The 21,576-nt window shown below is 47.8% G+C and overlaps 1 protein-coding gene across 1 annotated transcript in view; it reads right to left on the bottom strand.

Annotated features, from left to right (window-relative positions):
- Positions 1–21,216, bottom strand: part of PARVA (parvin alpha) — a 166,080-nt gene extending 144,864 nt beyond the window's left edge. Inside the window, 1 exon segment of the mRNA XM_025459516.3 lies at positions 20,970–21,216. Coding sequence (XP_025315301.1) covers positions 20,970–21,105 — 136 coding nt within the window. The 5' untranslated portion in view covers positions 21,106–21,216.
- Positions 21,217–21,576: the final 360 nt, after the last annotated feature.

Raw genomic sequence — 21,576 nt, 5'->3', positions numbered from 1 at the left:
AATAATTGAGAAACTTTTAGCAATTTGCTGCTGCTGTGATATCCAAGCACAAGCTCCAAGGAATTGTGTAGGCAAACAGGGTATAGACCAGCTTGAGCGTTGTCTTTCATAAATGGAGAGTTCCAGGTTACATGAGCTACAGAGTAGTCACACACAGGAGGATACCACAGTCCATAAAGCATGGGAAATAAAAAAGAACCAGCCCTTTATCTAGACTACCAGTAAGGTCGTAGTACCATAGACAAATACTTTGATCTTCCCTTGTATATTTTCCAATTTTTTAAATAACGCTATGTTGCTATTATAAGAAAAACCAACATTTTTAATGCGAGCAAAAACAAATGTCACTTAGCTGCTATTTTTTTGTAAAACTGTCTTAGAGAAACATACAAGCACACCCCGAGAAGCAGGACGATACAGTGGCTAAGAAAGTAGCTTTTAGAGCTGAAACCTGGGTCGGAATCCTGGCTCCATTATTTCTAACTATGGGCTAGCTGTTCAACCTCTCTGTGCTGGGCACATTCATATGTAGGATAAGGATAATAACAGGACTTACTGCATAGCTACATAAGGGGTTTGGCAGGATTAAATGAGTCAACACACATACGGCCCTAAAACACAGTAAGCTCTGTATAAATGCTCACTATTATTACTACAAATCATAGGCAGGGGTGACAGCCACGGCCAGACCACATTTCCTAATTTTTTACTTGCAGAATTGTCAAGAGGAGTGGTGGCAGTAGTAATAACACCAAGTAATAGTAAGTGCTTCAGGTGTGCTGGCGCCCATGCTGAGCACCTGATGTGAATTACCGCATTAACTATGAACGTCCCTGGAGAGCAGTACTAAATTCTTCTTTCCCATTTTGTAGGGGGGAACTGAGGTTCAGAGAAATGAAATGACTTGCCCAGGGTCACCATACTATTAGGTCTGTCTCCCTCGAGGGCACTGTGGTTGGAATAGGAAGACAGGGATCCCTGGAGACTAGGCCACGGGCCACTTGAGGACGGGAATGCCCTGTGCCTTACTCCCAGGGGGAGCCAGGGTCACCAGGCTGTTCAAAAGATCTGGTGCAAAGTTAAAAATCCAGGACTTGTTTCCAGCCAGGGCCCTCACTACATCCCCCTCCTGTAGCCAGCAAACAACAGCTGGCCTTCCTCCACACTCTGCTTGGTCTGGTCTGGTCCAATCTGGGTGTTGCTTTCAGGGAGTGATTTAAGCCTCAAGGAAGGCAGCTCTTGGAATGTAGCAGGAGGATGTAGGGGCTCATGAGTCATCCCTCTCCCCTCCTCGCCCCAGGGCCCTGGGTGCAATTTATTATCTCCGTCATTGGGTTTTCTGCTCCTGGTTGGCTGGGGGTTGGTGGAGCAGTCATCCCTAAAAGGAAATCAGTCTGCTGGAGACAGAATGAAGGACACTGGCGGCACCCAGCTGTTTCTGGGCCTGGAGGAACCCAAGGAGGCAGGAAGGCCTGGGCCAGGCTGGTGGACACTTAGCAAGACACCCACTTTGGATGCCCACTGGAAGATGCTCTTGGGTGACTATTGCCTCCAGTGAGAAACCCAGACCTCTGCAGCAAAGAGAGGCCAGCCCAGAAAAGTGCGACGCTGATTTATCCCGAAAATTAGAGAACACAAGTCCTTCTCTCAGAGGATGGCAGGCAGGGGGGCCCGGGGAGTGGAGAGACAGTGAAGCACACCCCGGATTTTGCCTTGAAATCTAGAACATTCTGTCTGCACCAAGCCCCAAGGACAGGGGCCTGAGAATTTGCTGCCCTAAAATTTGTAGCCAAGGAAAAGCATTTCCGATAAAAAGAAAGATCGGGCTAACTTTTCATTTCCATCCTCTCTTGCAAAACTGAGTTCTTAACAAGAAAAATGAGTTTTAAAGCTTGGGTAGGGGCAGCCCAGGTGGCTCAGCCTTCGGCCCAGGGCGTGATCCTGGCGTCCCGGGATCGAATCCCACGTCAGGCTCCCTGCATGGAGTCTGCTTCTCCCTCTGCCTGTGTCTCTGCCTCCCTCTCTCTCTCTGTGTGTGTCTCTCTCTCATGAATAAATAAATAAAATCTTTAAAAAAAATAAGAAAGCTTGGGTAGCATTTTTCTTCCCTAGTATTTCCTCTTTCAAGAGCTATTTGGTAATATCCAACAAAATTCAGACCTAACAAATTTTTGACTCTACAATTCCATCTCTAAGAATTTATTATAAACAGATACAGAACACTTTTATTTGTTTGTAAGCATGTTTAATGCAGTACTGTCTGGAGTAGCAAAACACTATAAAAACCTTAAATGTCCATCAATAGGGAAATGGTTAAAATGTAACTATGGCACACCCAAGGCAATGAATAAGGTCGTTTAAAAAATGAGGTAAATCCATATGTGAAAGACACATGCATTCCTCGAGATATTGCAGATTCTGTTCCAGATCACTGCAATAAAGGATTATCACAATAAAGTTAGTAAAATGAATTTTTTGATTTCCTGGCATATATAAAAATTATGCCTACAGTATATTATAGTCTACGAAATGTTCAATAGCTTATGTCTTTAAAAAAATTATATATCTTAAATGTAAATATTTTATTGCTAAAAAATGCTAGCCATCATCTGAGCTTTCATCAAGCCATAACCACCAGTCTCAGATCGTCGTAACAAATAATAAAGTCTGAAATATTGCAAGAATTACCAAAAGGTGACAGAGACACGAAGTGAGCAAATGTTGTTGGAAAAATGGCACCAACAAACTTGCCTGATGCAGGGTTGCCACAAACATTCAATTTATATACATATATATAAAAAAAAGCAACATTCGTGATGTTATGAAGCCAAGTGTAATAAAACAAGATGGATAAATAGGTAATGGAAAAGTATAAACTGTCGAACACCCTTTACAGCGGCATTCCAGTTGCATAAAAAGACAAGTGTGTATGCTTGCACAATAGCATTCTTGACACACTACTGTTTCATATAATTCATAATTATATACTATTATTATTATTATTACTGTTATTACAGGATACACTAGTCTAAATCCTGACTATAGGAAAGTAGAAAGAAGCCCTTCCTTTTCATTTGCATTTCTGGCTTTTTTGAATTTTTTACCACAAACATAAATTTGTTTCTAGTTTAATAAAAACAGGAGCAATACTATTAACTAAACATAAGAGGTGTGGGTGCCTAGGTGGCTCAGTTGGTTAAGCATCTGCCTGCGGCTCAGGCCATGATCCCGAAATCCCAGGATCAAGCCCCACATTGGGCTTCCTGCTCAGTGGGAAGTTTGCTTCTCCCTCCCCTCGCCCCTTCCTCTCTCTCTCTGTCTCAAATAAATTAATAAAATCTTAAAACAAAAGAGATGAGTTCCATGAGTATGAAAGACATAGCTCTTCCTCTAGGGCCTTGACAGTGTCTGCCAGGGGTTCAGATTTCTAGAATGCCCACCGACCGGGGTCCTACTTTAAACATTTTGCAAGTATCTGCTCCTTTCATCTCCATGACAACCCTGGGGCAGGGGCAGTACGAATACCATTCCATTTTACAGATGAGAAAGCCAGGGTTCAGAGAGGGTGATGATCTTGTCCCAGGTCACACAGCCAACATGTGATGGGACCAGTCTGGTGCACCCCAGAGCCCAGAAACCTCCCTATCAGGCTGCCCCTCAATAAACGCTGGTTGAACAAATGGACAAACTAGAAAAACTGCCAACATCTTTTAAGACGGGAGAAACTAAATTATTAAAGTTATTCTTGTTATGGTTCATTCATTGTTATTATTATTGATGAATGAAACATAAAAAGAAAGATGAAATAAAAATCAGTGTAATTAGTATTATCGATGAAGGAAAAATAAATTGTTATCGATGAATGAAAAAACAGGGAAATGGGAATGAGAAGCACTGTGAGTGAGCTACATTTCACAATACTGGGATGGCTACAAGCAAAAAAGAAAGATAGTAGCAAGTGTTGGTGGGGATGTGCAGAAAAGCCAGCTGTGTTACAGCGGGCAAAGCCTTGGCCTTGAGCTTGAAGAAATGGCCTCAAATCCTTGCTCTACCACTTAGTAGCTGAGACCCTGAGCAAGTCACTTCACCTGAGCCTCTGATTGCCCATCTACTAGGTGGGGATGACAAAACCTTCTGGTCCACTACAGGGATTAAATGTAACATCGCATATGACCCCTCCATGTGCTTGACATAGGTCACATACATGTGAACACAGGAAAAGATGCTGAGGATGGGATAGATTATGCTCAGAGCATCACCAGGCCGACCTCCATCTTTCTCAACCTGCTGAGTCTGAAAAGCGAACTAACAATTTATATTCATATGCACTCCCAACAATCTGAGGAGGAAATCAGGGTTTTTAATTGTTCTGATCCTGCCTCTAGAATATTGATTTAGGACATTTAATACCATCTCCAAATGCCAAGCTTAATTTGCATCAGGTCAGAAGCGGGGCTGCAGAGCCCTGGCTGTTGATTCTAGGCAGGGACTTGGGGGAGCCTGCAGCTCACCTTCCTGCTGGCCCACAGCCAGCCGAGAGCTGGCTTCACCTGGGACCCGGAGACCTGGCCGACTGAGAAGGCCGAGCCTCGGATGGATTTTCGCTGTTTAATTACAGTGCAGCTGGGGCCCGGGCCGCGCTCTGCCTCCGAGAGCTAGCCAGTGCTGAGGCCACCGGGCCCGGGCAAAGCCCACCCTTTGCCTGGATCCCCCCGACCCGGGGAGCTTGTACTTCTACCTTCTGGAGGCTCAGTTCTCCCGGCACTAAATATTGCCCCTGGGACAATCTCAGAATCAGAATTCAAACACAGGCCGGTGGCTCCCAAACACAGTCCCTGAAGACCTGCTTTAGAAAATGTGCCAGGCTGCTCAGCTGTTCTTTTTTTTTTTTTTTTTTAAAGATTCTGTTTATTTATTCATGAGAGACAGAGAGAGAGAGAGAGAGAGGCAGAGATACAGGCAGAGGGAGAAGCAGGCTCCATGTAGGGAGCCCAAGAAGGGACTCGATTCCAGTACTCCAAGATCACGCCCTGGGCCAAAGGCAGATGCTCAACCACTGAGCCACTCAGGGATCCCTACTCAGCTGTTCTTAATGGACACGTTCCATGCTCTGAGCCCAGCCCCATCACTTCAAGCCAGGGCACTACAGGAAGTCCATTCGTTAAAGTCGTCTTCTTTTTTTTATTGTATTGTTATAGAAAATTGCAAATATACCCCACAGTGAGAGACTCGTACAACAAACCACCATGTACCCATGTCGTTTTGCAATAATGAGCAATCTGTGGCCCCCTGTTGTCCAGCTACACCTCAACCCTGCGCTGCATTATCCAAAGCAACTCCTAGGCACGTTATCAGGCCATCCACCGAACATTTCAGTATGGACTTGGAAGAGATAAGGACTTTCTTCTTTTTTAACATGACTTTGACACCACTCTCACACCCTACAAGTTTAATAATGATTCCTCCATGTCATCAAATCTCCAGTGAGCGTTCGTTTTTCCCTGATTGTTCCATAAATCATTTGTAGAAGTTGATGTTTCCAAAGCAGGATCCAAACAAGATTCTAGCTGGGGTTTGGTGGCTTTGGCTTTCTCATCTTCTCTCACCTCCCCTTCAAGCCCTGCCTTGCTCTGTGGTTTTGTGTAAGGCCCCTGAAGCCCAGAGACGCTGCTTACTTACACCCAGACTCATACCCAAGTGCTTGGCTTTAGCCTCCTCGCCTAGAAAAGGGGAATAATAATAATCCCCTATCTCATGGGGATAATTGTGAGGATTCAGTGAAATAGACCATGTAAAATGTATCGAACAGAGCCCAGTACGGAAAGGCAATGACTTTGATAGAATTCCCAAACACAGCATCTAGGCAACCAAATACACACACAGGTGGGAAGAAAACAGAGTAAAAAGTGGTGTAACACTCCACATTTTTCCAACTTTGAGCTGTTGTTCACGATACGGTAGTAGAATGTTCTAGTTAAGAGCAAGTCTCTGGAGCCAGACTGCCCAGTTTCAGTTCCCAGAGCTTCCATTTGCTAGCAATGGCAAAATGATGCATGTATCTGCCAAAATTCCTTTCCTTTCCCTCTTGAGCAGACAACTATGTTTCTTTGCCTCTCTTGCACTGAAGTGTGGCCACATAACTGAGCTCTGGCCAGGGGTAATTGGGCAGAAGTGATATGCATCAAGTCTATGCCTGGCAGGTAAAAACCTCCCACTGAAGTCTTGCTCTCTTTCTCACTAGGCCCCCTTGATCGGTTGGTGAGGACTCAAAGAACCTGGAAGAAGAAGAACAGTAAGATGAAAGGCCCCTGGATTCCTGAATGACCATGTGGAACGCAATCCAATCAAGGTGGCTGGAGGTGGGGGCTGGCTGGTTCACTTAGTAGACGATGTGACTCCCGATCTTGGGGTATTGAGTTCGATCTCCACATGGGGTATAGAAATCAGTTGCAAAAAAAAAAAAAAAAAGAGGGGCAACCCCGGGTGGCTCAGCAGTTTAGTGCTGCCTTTGGCCCAGGGTGTGATCCTGGAGATCCGGGATCGAGTCCCACATCGGGCTCTTTGCATGGAGCCTGCTTCTCCCTCTGCCCGTGTCTCTGCCTCTCTCCCTCTCTCTCTCTCTCTGTCTCTCATGAATAAATAAATAAAAATCTTAAAAAAAAAAAAAAAAAAGATTGGGATCCCTGGGTGGTGCAGCGGTTTAGTGCCTGCCTTTGGCCCAGGGCGCGATCCTGGAGACCCGGGATCGAATCCCACATTGGGCTCCCGGTGCATGGAGCCTGCTTCTCCCTCTGCCTGTGTCTCTGCCCCTCTCTCTCTCTCTCTCTGTGTGTGACTATCATCAATAAATAAAAATTAATAAAAAAAAAAAAAAGATTGATGCCATGGGGTTCTGCTATAAGCACAAAAAACATTTTTATTATGTTAAACGTCTGAGAATCTGGAGCTTATCTGTTACAGCAACTAGTGTTACCTTAACTAGTACACTAGCCTTGACCTTGGGCAAGTTTCCTGGCCTCCCTGTCCTTCACTTTCCCCATCTGTAAAGGATCAAAGCTGCTAATAATACCTATTTCATGGGGTTGTTAAGATGATCAAATATTAATATATCTAAAGCATCTGCTACATTGCCGGGCCCATACAGCACTGTGTAAGTGCTTACCCTGATGCACTTATGGTATCATCATTGTTTTTAGTATTATTATTTGAAATGTAATGATATACCATCAAGAATTTCCACATCCACAATTTGGGCCTAAAATTGTATTCCAATCAATTTCCAATTTAATAATGAAAGCCAGTGGCATAACAGAATTATGACAATCTGCCTAACAGGAAATATTTCAGGAATACAGTCATTCTGCAAGACGAATTACACCTCATACAGGATGCAGCAAGTCTCTGGCACTCCCTGCCAACACTGAAAAAGTGTAGGATGAGACTTTCTTGGCGTGCGTGTACCTTTCTGGGTTAGCAGCCAGAGCTCTCTTCATGCTCAGGACTGAGGAGATGTGCACTGAACTCTATGGACCTTAAAAACTGTCGCACCCAAGAAGATCTACAAATGTTCAAGAAGCACATGAAAAGATGATCAACATCAGGACCTTTCAGGGAAATGCAAATGAGAACCACAGGGAGCTACACTTCACCCCACCAGGCTGGCTACAATCAAAAAAGAAAGATAGTAACAAGTGTCGGTAGGGATATGGAGACACTGGATCCAGCCCTGCACTGCTGGTGGGAGCATTACATGGTGTAGCCCCTTTGGAAAACAGCCTGGCCGTTCTTTAAAACACGAAACATATTCTCTTGGACTCAAGAAAAATGAAAACATATGTCCACACAAAAATTTGTACATGAAAACAACGAGCTACGTTATTTATTACAGCAAAAAAGTGCAATCAAAATGTCCATCAACTGATGAATGGATAAACAAAATGTGGTATTATCCATCTAACAGACTATTTTTCAGTCATGAAAAGAAACGAAGTACTCATATATGCTACTACACAGATGAACCTTGAAAATCCTACCCTCGATGAAAAAAGCCAATTGCAAAAGACCACATATTGACTGTATGATTCCATTTATATGGAATGTCCAAGAATAGGCAAATCTGGAGGTAGGATATAGATCAGTGGCTCCTGGAGGGTGGTAAGAGAATAGGGAGGGAAGATGGGGTAACTGCTAATGGATACAAGGTCCCTTTTTGGGGTGATGAAAATGTTCTAGAATTGTGTCAATGGTCACACAATTTGAATCTACTAAAACACCACAGAATTAAACTGAGTAAATGGGTGAATTGTACCTCAATAAAGCTGCAATATAAAAACAAAAAAAGGAAAATAAAATAAAATAAAATAAATAAAAAAAATAAAAAATAAATAAAAACAAAAAAAGGGTACCATTCCTTCATAAAAATCAAATCACCTCTCCTCCAGACTCGAGCTCCCATCAGAAACCACAGCACATCCCCACCTCATCCGAAGCCTTTGAGAATGACATGCCCTGTGTTAAAATGCAGCTTCACCTCTGTGCACAAGCAACAATGCCATGACAAGCACATGTTAATGAGTCTAAAGCTCAGGAGAGAGGTCATGGCTGGAAATGGAGTTTGGGGGTTACCAACACATCCAAGTAGGGGGTGAAATTGTCATCCATACTCCCATGAACGCTGATAACCCAATGATACCAACCCTCCACACACACCACTGTCCAACCCCGGAGGTACAAGCAGGGTTGGTTCCCTCAAGCAACCCCCCCAGACACCCCACCCCTTTAAGAGCATAAGCTGGACCATGAATCACACTTCCCAGAACCAGTCATACTAAATGGGCTGGGTAGCTGGGAGCCCAAATCACTTAAATTGATGTCATATCATTTGAAAAGCTGACATTCAGGCCTTACAAATTGAACGACAATTGCTATCTATCCAATTCATGGCCCTGGACTCCTGCTTCCCACCTGCTCCAACACCAATTTAAGCAATTCTGAACTTTGATCTCCACAGCAGAATGTCTCAGATTTATTGAAGCGTCAGGTCCCAATTGTGCTAACATCCACCCCTGGCAGGGCCATTACAAGGTGTGAAATCTGGGTGCCCATCACCCGGGCCAAGTTGAGCAGGGCGACAATCACAAGGGAACAAATCAATCCGCCTCTCCATAGTCATCGTGGGAGCCTCGTAATTTACCATAATGACAGGCCGTGGAGGAAAGGCAGGCCAGGGGATCGTTCTGGTCTCCAAGCACTTGGACATGTGTGCTGGAGGGGCTACTGTGAGTCCACCCAGAGAGGCCCTGCAACTGTCAGCAAAAAAGCAGTTGCTACTCCTTGCAAAGGGCTATTTCTGCGCTTCCCTGTGTCCTGGGTTGCTTTAAAATGCAATTGCGTTACCCTCTTTTTGTGTTTTGAAAACAGCATCAAAACTGTTGGTTCCTGCTGCCCCTGCTTCTAGAACCCGGCTGTCACTGTTAACTACTTGTCATCTACAGGCTGGCCCCACCAGGCTGGGAGTCAGGGATAGCCCAGGCTTACAGCAAATAGAAAAAAAACCCTCTCCACTGAGAGGAAAGCTTATTTCCAAGCCTGAAGCCTACGAGGGGGGGGGGGGGTGGGGTGGGGGTGGGATGAGCGAGGCAGGACCCAGGCTTCCTGGGTAGGCACTGGCAGGCCCTCACTTTTGGGGCTAGTGAGTCATGTGTCCAAACTGAGGCTATGGCCTACACCTGCCCGGCATCTACTCAGCCAGGGTCCTGACTTGCCTGCTAATAAGTTTCTGTCAGTGTCTGCTCCCAGGCCCCTGAACCGGGGACCCCACCCTGGGCTTGGAAAAGCCTTCCGGATTCAGAACCCAGGCACCCAAGAGAAGCCAAGAAGCTCTGCACCCTGTCACTTCAACGCCTGCCCCAACAAACCTGGAATCCCCAAAACTTGGAGTTTGGGGCCTCAGCCCTCCTCCTGAACCCCTCTCTCATTCTGCCTCTCCACAGGGACTCCCAGCATGCCCTATGGCCAAAGCCATGTTGGCAAAGACAAAAACCACTTTAGAATCATTGAGCTGGGGATCCCTGGGTGGCTCAGTGGTTTAGCGCCTGCCTTTGGCCCAGGGCATGATTCTGGAGTCTCAGGATCAAGTTCCGCCTCACGCTCCCTGCATGGAGCCTGCTTCTCTCTCTCTCCCATAAATAAATAAAATTAAAAAAAAAAAAAAAAAAGAAATCTTCATGTTGAGTTGAAAACTCAATGTAATACTGCGATTGGCAGATCAGTGGTTCTACTGACAAATATATCCTGGGAAGAAGAAAGTGCAGAGCCTGCTCCACAGAGCGCCTTGGTGTTTGGAGGAGCCCTGTGACCTGGGTTTGTGTCACGGAGGGAGCAGAAATAGGCCAGTAGCCTCACTTTTTTGTAGTCCCACATCATCATCATCCCCAGGAGACTGGCTGCGTTTTCACGAAGAGCATCATTCATGGCTCCTCGGTGTCAGATGGGGTTTTTCACAGAAGAGGGGAGGGGCCACTGGATTTTAAAAGAGATAAGGGAATGAGTGAAGGGAATAGAGTATGATTCAAAAATGAAATAAATGCCCTGACACACCACTCCCAGGGAGGGAGGCTGCCTCCACAAGCGACTCCCCAGAAATGCTCCCTGGGGTGCTGGGTGTGATCATTACATGCTCCAACTGGCTCAGATCCACTCTTAGCAGATGAAATGAGACACCTGACTGCTGACTCCTAATGCAGGTTGAGGAAACTGAGCCCTGGAGGCATCAGCCCAACCCACTCTTGTCAAAATTGATCTGAAATTCAGAAGGCTCCCGAGTCCTATCCCTTCTCATGTCAGCCTGGGGCAGGGAGGGGTTTCTTCCTCTGGCTTCAAGACCCAGCTTGCAAGCACCAGGTCTCCTAAGGAATCCTCAGCCCCAGCAACTTTAATTTGTCCACCGTTGCCCTTAGCTCACAGTCTTGCCGTGACCCTCCAGTTGTGGTTACCGAGTGTGCGGCAAGTCCAAGAATTCAGAAATTGGGAAGTAGGGAGGAAGGGATTAAGATAAGGAGGGACTCCTCGACCAAACCTTCACTGGGTCTCACATGAAGCGGTGAGAACTCAGCGGGGCAGGAAGTGGCTGTAACTCCCAGGAGAACTTCAAGGACGAAGTTCCCAAGGCACCTTGGGCCCTGTTAGAAGGCACCCAAGGCACCTTGGGCCCTCTTAGAAGAGTGGGTACTTGGGATGATACACCGGGCCACATATGGATGAAAGGATGGCCTCAAGAGAATGTTCTGGAATAATGACCTGCCTGTACTAGAGCTTACTGTGAACATGTTACTGGCCAGCCAGGAGGGAAATCTGCACTCCCCTGATCCATTATCCTCAGCAAACAGAAACCTTCCGTCTAACAATGCTGATTTTACTTTCAGCCTACTGGGAAGACTACCAGACCCAAAAGCAGGGTTCTCTCTCTATCAAAGATAAACTATCAGTATTAATTAAGCAAGACAACTGTCACCCTTTGACCCTATAACTGTACTTATGCGGCTCTAGCCAATGAAAATTATTAATTTTTTTAAAAAGTTTTTTTAGGCAACCTTATTTCTAGGAAAAAAAAGACTGAAAGAAATGGTTACACAAGCAAGAGGACATTCACTCAATGAATACTACGCACCTATAAAAAGTATGTTTACTAAGATTTGCAACACAAAATATATTCATAAAATGAAAAATAACAGAATTTTGATCTATATAATATACACGGCATACTTACAAATTATTTTAAAAAAAAGAAAAAAGGCATAATGAAGAAAAAGACTAGATAGAAATAAATAAAAATTCTAATAGTGATTGTCTCTGGGAGGTGGAACTTGCATGGCTGTTTTCTATTCCCATGAATCCCAGAAGCATTGGTTGGTTTCACAATGGGGAAAAAAAAAAAAAAAAAAAAAACACTTTAAAAAAAATTAGATGCTAAGCATTTCAGTTCACTTTTCTTTCCCCCAAGAGAGTACACGGTAGTAAAGACTACTTCTGTTTCAACTGATTAAGTTCACCGCTTCTTCCACCCATGGCCTAACTTCTCCCTCAGGCTGGTTTGAAGGGAACAGAAGGACTCCAGCCACAGAGGGGGTTTTTCTAAGGCTTTGGCAGGCTGGTGTGTTCACAGCAAATAGAATTATCACTCAGTAAATGCTAGTGGAACCAGATTTGGGGCAAGTCCTCCAGCGATCAGAACTCCGTGCAAATGCAGGTCCCAGGCCAAAGCAAAGGTAAAGCAGCTACAATTCACAGACTGTGCATCGGGCCAGCCTCTCCTTCGAGTAGGTCCTTTTCCCTGGTGGGTCCGAGTGGGGAGCATTGCAGGGATGGAGCACCTTTGCTACGGAGTAATGATGGAAGCCCTGCTCTGGCTGGTTTTCAGATTTCCCTGGCACCTAGTGAGGGATGGAAGCTGAGAAGCTCAGGAAAGGACAGGCAGGTCAGAGAGGAGAACCAGCAAGCTTTGGGGAATTACAGGAATTCTGAACCTCTTGCAGAATTTTGATCTAGACCTTTCTGGGGTCTCCCCCAGACTCTTCCCAGAGGCTGTTTCACCTCAGTCCTGCATCATTCAAGCACTGTCACAAAAATGTGCAGCGCCATCTCCACAGAGCAAGCTTTTCGGGATGAAAACAGAGAATACCAGCCTCTACACTCAGACCGGTCTGCACCCTTTAGCGGCAGGCTCCCTGCCTCCACTGCACCATCACTGCCCATAGGTACTAGGACCCAAACTTCTGGTCTCCAGGGCCTGCACGTGCTTAGCATTGAAGAGCAGGGCCAAGTGATAATGTCCTTCCACAAAGGGTAAAGAGATTCCCGGCGGGAGGAGGCAGGTTCATCACACACATGCACACACGTGCACACGCAGCCAGAAGTTGAGGCCTGGATGGAGTCAGGGGACCAAAATGGTCATCCAAGGTTAGAGAGGGTTAGAAGGAACCTGGGGACACCCTCAGGAGGAATCAGATGCCCACTGCTGATTCAGGCAGCTAGTTCACCATTTTGCAGGGTATCCGTTTAGAACCTGGTGCCGGGGAGGCACATCAGTGCCAATGTGAGCAGGCCAGACACAGCTCCCGCCCTCCCAGAGACCACGGGGAAAAGAATGGAAGGGATGAGGGGACCTAAGCCAGATGAGGCCTCCTTGTCCCGGGGGCTCCAGGAATCAGACAACACCTTCATCTTCCACTTTGAAGGAGAAGTTCGTCCGATTTCAGGCTGCAGAGCATGCTGAAAACTTAACAGAAGGTTTATACCCGCTTTTAAAGTATTTTATTTTTAAACGTTTTTTTTAATTACTAAAATTGTATAGAGCTTTCCCCAAACGCGTTCTTTTTTCCATGACAGTAAATGGTCAATGGATTTTAGATGCTTACACATGTTTACATGAGGATTTCATCTCTTCTGTAGTAATGGTTAAAACATAATTATGAACAGTGCTTGTTAACCAAATAGAGATATTCCATGAGACAACGACTCCTAATATGGAGGTGTCCTTGGGCCGGGGCCCGCTTATCCTGGCTCCCATCTCCTCCTCCCGACACAGAGGTGCCTTCATTAGTGGAGGAAAGAAAGAGGTCTTTGTGATGATGTCATTCCCAGACCACCCTACACAGACAATAAAACTGAATTTGAGAGAAGCCTGGTGAAATGAGAGCTCAGAAATCAGAGAATACCAGAGCTGCAAGGGCTCTCAGAGGTTATGTAGCATAATCCGCTGATGTGAGAAATGGGCAAAGAGGAAAAGGCCTAAGATTACACAACCAGTTAGCAGGGGATTATTTTCACCAAGGTAAATATGGGGAAATTCATTGCATGAAAACTCCGGTATCATTATGCACTAAATATTACGCTGGGCAGGAGGGCTACAGGAAGGGGGCTCTCACCATGGTGTGTGATGTGCACACCCACAGATGGTCACGGTGCAACGTGGCCAGTGCTACAACAGAACCACGGGCAAGGTGGCAAGGGATCACAGAGAAGGAAGTACCTCACTCCCTGGGGGAGCTAAGGAAGGCATCCAGCAGAAGGGGATATCCAAACTGGGTTTTAATGATTGAGTAGGAGTTTGTTGTATAGGGAAAGGGAGAAGGTCATTCCATTCCAGAAATATGAAACAGCACATATACAGGTTAAAACACATGAAAGAACATGATGCATTTGGGGAATACAGTGGTTTGGTGTGGCTAAAATGGAGGATTTTTGAAAGGGAAACAGAGGCAAGACCAGAAGGGGAGCAACCGAGAAGGTCTTAAGTACCATGCTTAAGAAGTTTGCCCCGAGAGGGCATTATCTTTGTGTTTAAAAAACCAAACAAACAAAAAAACAAACAAAAAATGGTATATTGGCAAAAGCATGAAGGGTGAATTGAACAAAAAAAGGACCAGAGACAGGGAGACTAGCGGGATGGATATTGTAACATTTCAGGTGAAAAATAAAAATGGTAAAATTAGAAAAGAAATGAAAGAATCTCGAAGATGACAAAGAGCAGTTCTGGGGCCTGAGCTGAGGCAGGGACGGAAGGCAAAATCCACAGGCCTCCTGAAGAGTGGGCTGCACATGGGGACGGAATACGGCAGGGGTGGGCAAATCGCCACCCATGGGCTGTGCCAGCCTGCCATCTACTTCTGTTCAGCCCCCTGCTAAGAATGGTTTTCACATTTTTTATTTTATTTTTTTTATTTTAAACGTTCTGGAATTTTTTTAAAGATTTTATTTATTCATGAGAGACACAGAGACAGAGAGAGAGGCAGAGACAGAGGCAAAAGGAGAAGCAGGCTCCATCAGGGAGCCTGATGTGGGACTCGATCCCAGGACTCCAGGAACATGCCCTGAGCTGAAGGCAGGAGCTAAACCACTGAGCCACCCGGGCACACCTGGACGTCCCTGTTTTCACATTTTTAAATGACTGGGAAAGAACAAGAATATTTTGTGACATATGAAAATTACATGACATTCAAATTCCCAAGCCCACGACTCAAATTTTACTGGAACACAGCCACACATGTTCAATCACTTACTGTCCATGATCTTAAGGGCAGAATTGAGGACAGGCACGGGGGCCAGAAAAGTCTCGAATGTTTACTATTTGCCCTTTAAGAAGAGGTTGCCAGGATAGGGGAAGACCATGGCCTTAGACAACTGATGGGATGGTGGAAGAAGAGGAGATTGGGGCAAGCGCCCAGGTAGCAATGCCCTCGAGGGCATGTGGAACTGGAGGAGCTAGTGATACACCTGGGAGATGGTGGACAGATGTGTCTGGACTACAGGTGAAAGGTCTGGATTTGAGATGTGGATTTGAGGGACACCTGGGTGGCTCAGCAGTTGAGAGTCTGCCTTCGGCTCAGGTCACTGTCCCCACTGCCCCCCGACCTCATCTCCCTGCTTCCACCTCTGTCCCCTCAGTCACTTGGCACCACATCAGAGTGATCCTGCTGGAACAGAAGTGCAGTCATGTTATTCCTCTACGCAAACCCCTGAAACCTGTTCCTCTCATTCTGAATAAAGGCCCCGGTCATACAATGGTGTTCAGCGCCCTGCGCAACCCGCCCCTACCCTCAGTCTAATCCCTGCGACCTCACTACCTTCCACAACTGTATCCACTCTCTCCTCCAATCACAGTGACCTCCTTCCTGGCCCTTGACATATCAGGTCCACTCCTGCCTCAGGACCTTTGCATGTGCCATTCCCTCTGTCTGCAGTGCTCTTCTCCAAGATATACTTATGGCTCTCTCCCTACCTCCCTCAGGTCCTTATCAGAAATATCCTTCTCAGGAGAGGCTTTTCTAGCCATTCCATTTTACATTGCCAACCATCTCTCAACCCTCACCACTCTGTTCCCTTTCCCTGCTTTATTTTGCTCTCAAGCACCTATCACTTCTCTAATACAACACACATAACCTACCAATTTATCTTGTTTAAATTAGACTAGTCTTTTCAGAGTTCAGTAAATGGTTACTGAAAGAATGAGGATAGTGGGTCAGGAAGTGACTAGAAGATAAGCAAGGGAAAGCTGTTACGGCAACTCTTTCAAGACCGGAGGTTGAGTAGCTTAAGAAAAAAACCAGTATCAGGAGATCTTCTTCAAATGGGAAAGACTTGGGTAGCCCGGGTGGCTCAGGGGTTTAGCGCTGCCCTCAGCCCAAGGCGTGATCCTGGAGACCCAGGATCGAGTCCCACATTACGCTCCGTGCATGGAGCCTGTTCTCCCTCTGCCTGTGTCTCTGTCTCTCTCTCTCTCTCTGTGTCTCTCGTGAATAAATAAATAAAATATTTTTTAAAAAATGGGAAAGACTTGAGCATATTTATAGAATGTTAGGGGGTAGAGCACCATGAAAGAGACCAAGGGCATCTGGCCATGCCAGGTCTGGGAGGGACCAGAAATGGAGGGCCTCACAAACAAGGGGACAAGGGACCTCTTTGGAAGGGACTAGAGCAAGCCAGGAGCATGCAGAAGCATGAAAGGAAGTGTAGCTCTGGGCAAGGAAAGGGAAATTGAACAAGTTCATACCTGGTACTCAGTTTTCTATCTCAAGGTGTAGGGGGGAGCTTGAGTAGTGAGGGTTTGAGGCAGCACTCTGGAAAATGATTCGGGGAGAAGAGGATTGCTCAGCAGTGCTGGGGGCTCCCCCCCACTCCTGGAACCAGACATATGTTGCAGAGTTTGGGGATTTTTCCCCAGTTACACTGGAAGGCCAATGAGGACCAAAGTGGTAAGTCCAAGTATTATTATAAAATTCTTAAAGCCCTTTTTGGACACTTCAAGCACTGGACAAATGGAACTCTAAGGGATAATAAATGGATAAGTGATAGGAATAATCATTCCTGCTCTCTCAGTTGAGGGCAACTCCAGCTGGCAAATACAATTCAAGATGATGTCCCTGGGGGACGCCTGGGTGGTTCAGTGGTTGAGCACCCACCTTCGGCTCAGGGCGTGATCCTGGAGTCCCGGGATTGGGTCCCATATCTGGCTCCCTCCATGGAGCCTGATTCTCCCTCTGCCTGTGTCTCTCCCTCTCTCTCTTTCTCTCTCTGTCTCGTGAATAAATAAATAAAATCTTTAAAAAAAAATAGATGGTGTCCCTGAAAAGAGCAAGTCTTGAGGATAGATCTGGAGAAAGAAAGATGAAAGGTGGCCCTTTGGCAAAGGACTCTGAAAATACTATTCTAAGAACCTACACAAGAGGGCTTTGTATAGCATGAAGGAGGGCTGGAACTGCCAAAGAGAAGATCCAGAGAAGAACAAAAGCCACTTCAATGACAAATCATGAAAATGGGACTATATATTCTAAAATGCTGAAGTATGGGGTGCCCAGGTGGCTCAGTCGGTTAAGCGTCTGACTCCAGATTTGGGCTCAGGTCATGATCTCAGCGCTGTGGAATTGAGCCCACCTGTGGCTCCACAGTCAGTGGGAGTCTGCTCGAGGGTCTCTCCCTCTGCACCCCCCTGCCTGCTCATGCACACGCACGCATGCACTCTCTCTCAAATGGATAATTTTTTTTAAATGCAGAAACATGACATTTTGGAAACAGGAGTATCTGACATGCAAGGAAAGATCTCTAATTTCCAAAGGGACCAAAGCAGGGTTACCAGGGCTTCACACAGTCATGAGCTACCAGGCTGTCTGCAGAACCTGTAAAATGTTCTGCAGTCGGAAACAAAAAGACTATTTCAAATTTTAAAGACTATGTCAAATTGAGCTATCAATTTTAAGAGCTACCATTCATTATTCATATCATGCTATGCATATTACATACTTTATTCCCATTTTATAGATGAAGAAACAGAGACTTCGAGAGATAAGGACGCTGTCCTAAGTCACAGCAATAAATAAGGGGCTGGGGATCCCTGGGTGGCGCAGCGGTTTGGCGCCTGCCTTTGGCCCAGGGCGCGATCCTGGAGACCCGGGATCGAATCCCACATCGGGCTCCTGGTGCATGGAGCCTGCTTCTCCCTCTGCCTGTGTCTCTGCCTCTCTTTCTCTCTGTGTGACTATCATAAATAAATAAAAACTTAAAAAAAAATTAAAAATAAATAAATAAATAAATAAGGGGCTGGACGGGAAACAAACCCAAAGGTGTCTGGTCCCAAAGACCACACTTTTAACCTCCATTTTCTCTAAGGTTACTTCTTATTGAAAACACAGGAGTGATGACTACTTTTGACATAGTCTTATGAGACTTTATAGTCATTCTATGATGTACGTAGTAGGTATTTGTAGGAAGACCTATTTTTATATGAAATTATTGACTAACTATTCTAACATGTATTACGTGTTTCCAATCTTTGTGTCCTGCCGTGGGACACAACAGTTGTCAAGTGAGTGAATGGCAGTCTGTGGAGCCAGGAAAATTCAGTGCTCAAGCACTGGGATAATATGTGGATAGGCTAACATCAGTGACATTGAAGAATCACGTTCTAGAACATGGGGGGGCGGATAGAAGAAAGCAGTTTCTGCAAAGCACAGAGCTGTGAGTTTACACAAGATCCAGAGTAAGATCTAGCCTTACTGTTACTGAAGTGATGGTTACTGTTACTGAAGCAGGGCCTGGGAAAGGTCAAGCACTGATCACTGAGATCCAGCACACGCTCACCAAGAGCAGGTCATTTCAGACCAACCCAGCTGCCTTCTTTGGGCTCGCAGAACTACCACCTGCAGCGGCAAGCAGCCGGGGCTGGGGGGTGGTGGGCTTCTTCAGAAGCAGCCAACTCACCATTTATATCTCCTGGATTAGTTAATAGGCTGAATAACAGAATCAGGACTTAACAGTTAAGTATAGCAAAGATAAACATTAGCACCTGGTTTTAAATCCCCAATTGCGCAAATCTGAGATAGGGAAGGGGATGGTTCAGGAGCAACACAAAAATGCTTTTGAGTAAATTGGTAGCCAACTCAACGAGAGAGAACAGTGTGATACAGCTGACAAAATAAGGAAAAGCAGCCTTGGCTGCATTACTAGAACCTGGTGTCTGTGCTAGAACAAAGGAGGGGACAGCCCTGTTCTAAGCTGGGTGGGCAGGACTAGAGCACAGCAAACTATGTGGGCTTCTGGGCAGCTCACTGTGAAAGGGCCTGCTGGTTATTTGCACCCCCCCCCCACTCCCCATTATGATCTCTGCTCTGCTCCTTGCCCTGAGGGAGCTGACCCCTACCACTGCAGTGTCCAGATACCTTGCCCGGTGACTTTCCACTGGGCCCAGCCAATCAGAAGCACCTGCAAGGGATTCAAGGGGAAGAAGAGAGAAGACGCAGACTATCTCCTGTGCCAATGGCTCCCTGCTCCATCTGCACATTACTGACAGTCGCTGCGTCCCTCTACAGCTACACTTCCTGCCAGGCAGGCCCCCTTCCATAGCTCCAGCTCTCTGTGGGTTCTGGTGGGCTCCTCTGTCCCTACACCCCAGGTCTAGGAGTGGTAACAGCTTGCACATGTCTGTCGCTAGGTTCCTTATTATCCTTTCTGGCTTCCCCTACCCCTGCCCTCACCTCTGAAAATAGTCCCTTCTCTATAGTATTTTCAAAATCCCAACTGAGTAGACCTTCTGTTTCCTGCAGGGCTCCCAAATGCAAAGGAAGGGATAGGAAGCCAGCAGGCCATAAAATCATGCCTATGAGGACCACCTCCTGGAACAGAAGATGCTTGTACTGGTGAAGGGAAGACTTTGGGAAACAGGCTAAACCACTCGGGGAAACGTGAAAGGCCACCATCGGTCTCATTCTCCTAGCCCCACAAACTCTGCAATTTTACAATAAACTTTTCTAAAGAGTCGCAGAGGTGGGCTGAGCACACGCGGTAGGTCACGGAGCTTCAGAAATTCTGAGTTGTTTATGCTTAGCTGGAGAGCCCACAGGAGGAACACAGTAGGCAAAAGGAGGGCAAAAGGGGCCTTTCTAAGCCACGACTTCATGATTTGCTGCCAGTTGTAGGCTTCGCAGGCAGCGGTTTACCAAGATAGCCAAATCAGGAAAAACATTTCGAGGGATGCGTTCTGCTGCTTCTCCCTCCAACACAGAAAATAGACGTGTAGCTCTTTGTATGAAGCCCGACAATTTCTCAGCACGGAAGTCCTCGTTGATGCTCTAGGATAACTCAGGAACGGGGAACTTGCTTTACATCCCGGCCACCCCAGCCTTCAAAAACGGCTATTCCCAAACCACCAAAGCAGTCTAGGAAAAATTCTATCTACGCATCTATGGCTAGAGCTTCTCCTGAACCGTCACTTCGGTTTTCAAACCAAACACCGGGATGTGACATCTGCCAATGAGACAAAATATCTTACATGCACATTGGAGGGGGGGGGGGGGGTCGCTTCATTTCACCCTGGTTGGTGGGGGAAAGACGATGCTTTTTTTTTTTTTTTTTTTTTTTTACAAGAGCCCTCAGCTCCTGAGTGCACAGAAGGGTCCCACCGCGATGCTGCTGCATGGGATGATGCCCCTAACCCAGCTCTTCCCCTGGGGTGCAGGGGTGCCCCTACCGGAGGCCCGAGCGCTTCGGGGAGCCGCTCATTCATTCGGCGCACGTCCCTACTGCACCCCGGGGCGGGGGGGCGAGAGCCAGAGGCCACCTCCGCTTCTGGGGCTCTCGGGGCGCCCCACGCGAGCCGCCCTCACCCCGAGGCCTGCGACGGCAACGAGCGACGGTGCGGGGCCCCGGAGAGTTTCGCAGGGGCCTGGGGAGCGCCCGGGGCGGGGGTGGGGGTGGGGGCGCCTCCGCCTGGGGGCCGCGGCCGCCCCCTCCCGCCCCCTCCCGCCCCCTCGCGCCCCCGACCCCGCGGGCCCCCCCAGCCCGAGCGGGAAGGCGGCGGCGGCGACCCGCGGGGCGCTCCCGGCCCCGGCCCCGGCCCCGACCCAGGCCGCGCCCCCGCCCCCGCCGCGCGCCCCGCGCCCCGCGCCCCCGCCCCCGGCCCCAGCCCCGGCCGCGCTCACCCTCCTTGGCCTTCTTCCTCCGCGCCAGCGTCCCTCCGAGCTTCCCCAAGAAGGAGTCATCTTTCTTCCGGGACGGGGGCGACTTGGGGGTGGGGGACTTGGGGGCCGAGGGCGACTTCTGCGGGGACGTGGCCATGGCGGCGCGGGCCGGGACGCGGAGCGGGCGCTGGGCGGGCGCGGCGGGGCCGGGGCTGCGGCTTCCCGAACGGAAGCGGAATTATCCCAGGCATCCAGGCGGCCCGCGCTCCCGGTCCCGGCCCTCGCTCCCTCCCTCGCGCCGCCTCCGCCCTGCCCTGCGAGGGGCTGCGCGCCGGCCCTCGGCCCTCGGCCCTCGGCCCTCGCCCCTCGGCCCTCGCCCCTGGGGCCTGCGCCCGCGCCCCGGGGCGCCCGGAGCGGGGAGGGCACCCAGACGGGCCGCCGCAGGGCCTGAGGCCTGGTGTGCGTGTGTGTGTGTGTGTGTGTGTGTGTGTGTGTGCGCAACGGGGAGGGCACCCCAGACCTGCCCCTTGCAGGGCCTGAGGCCTGGTGTGCATGTGCGTGTGTGTGTGTGTGTGTGTGTGTGCAACGGGGAGGGCACCCCAGACCTGCTCCTTGCAGGGCCTGAGGC

The sequence above is a fragment of the Canis lupus genome, chromosome 21 (genome assembly GCF_003254725.2).
Source record: "Canis lupus dingo isolate Sandy chromosome 21, ASM325472v2, whole genome shotgun sequence".
Classification (NCBI taxonomy): domain Eukaryota; kingdom Metazoa; phylum Chordata; class Mammalia; order Carnivora; family Canidae; genus Canis; species Canis lupus.
The sequence above is the reverse complement of the archived record's forward strand: the minus strand, read 5'-3'. Positions and strand labels throughout refer to the sequence as shown.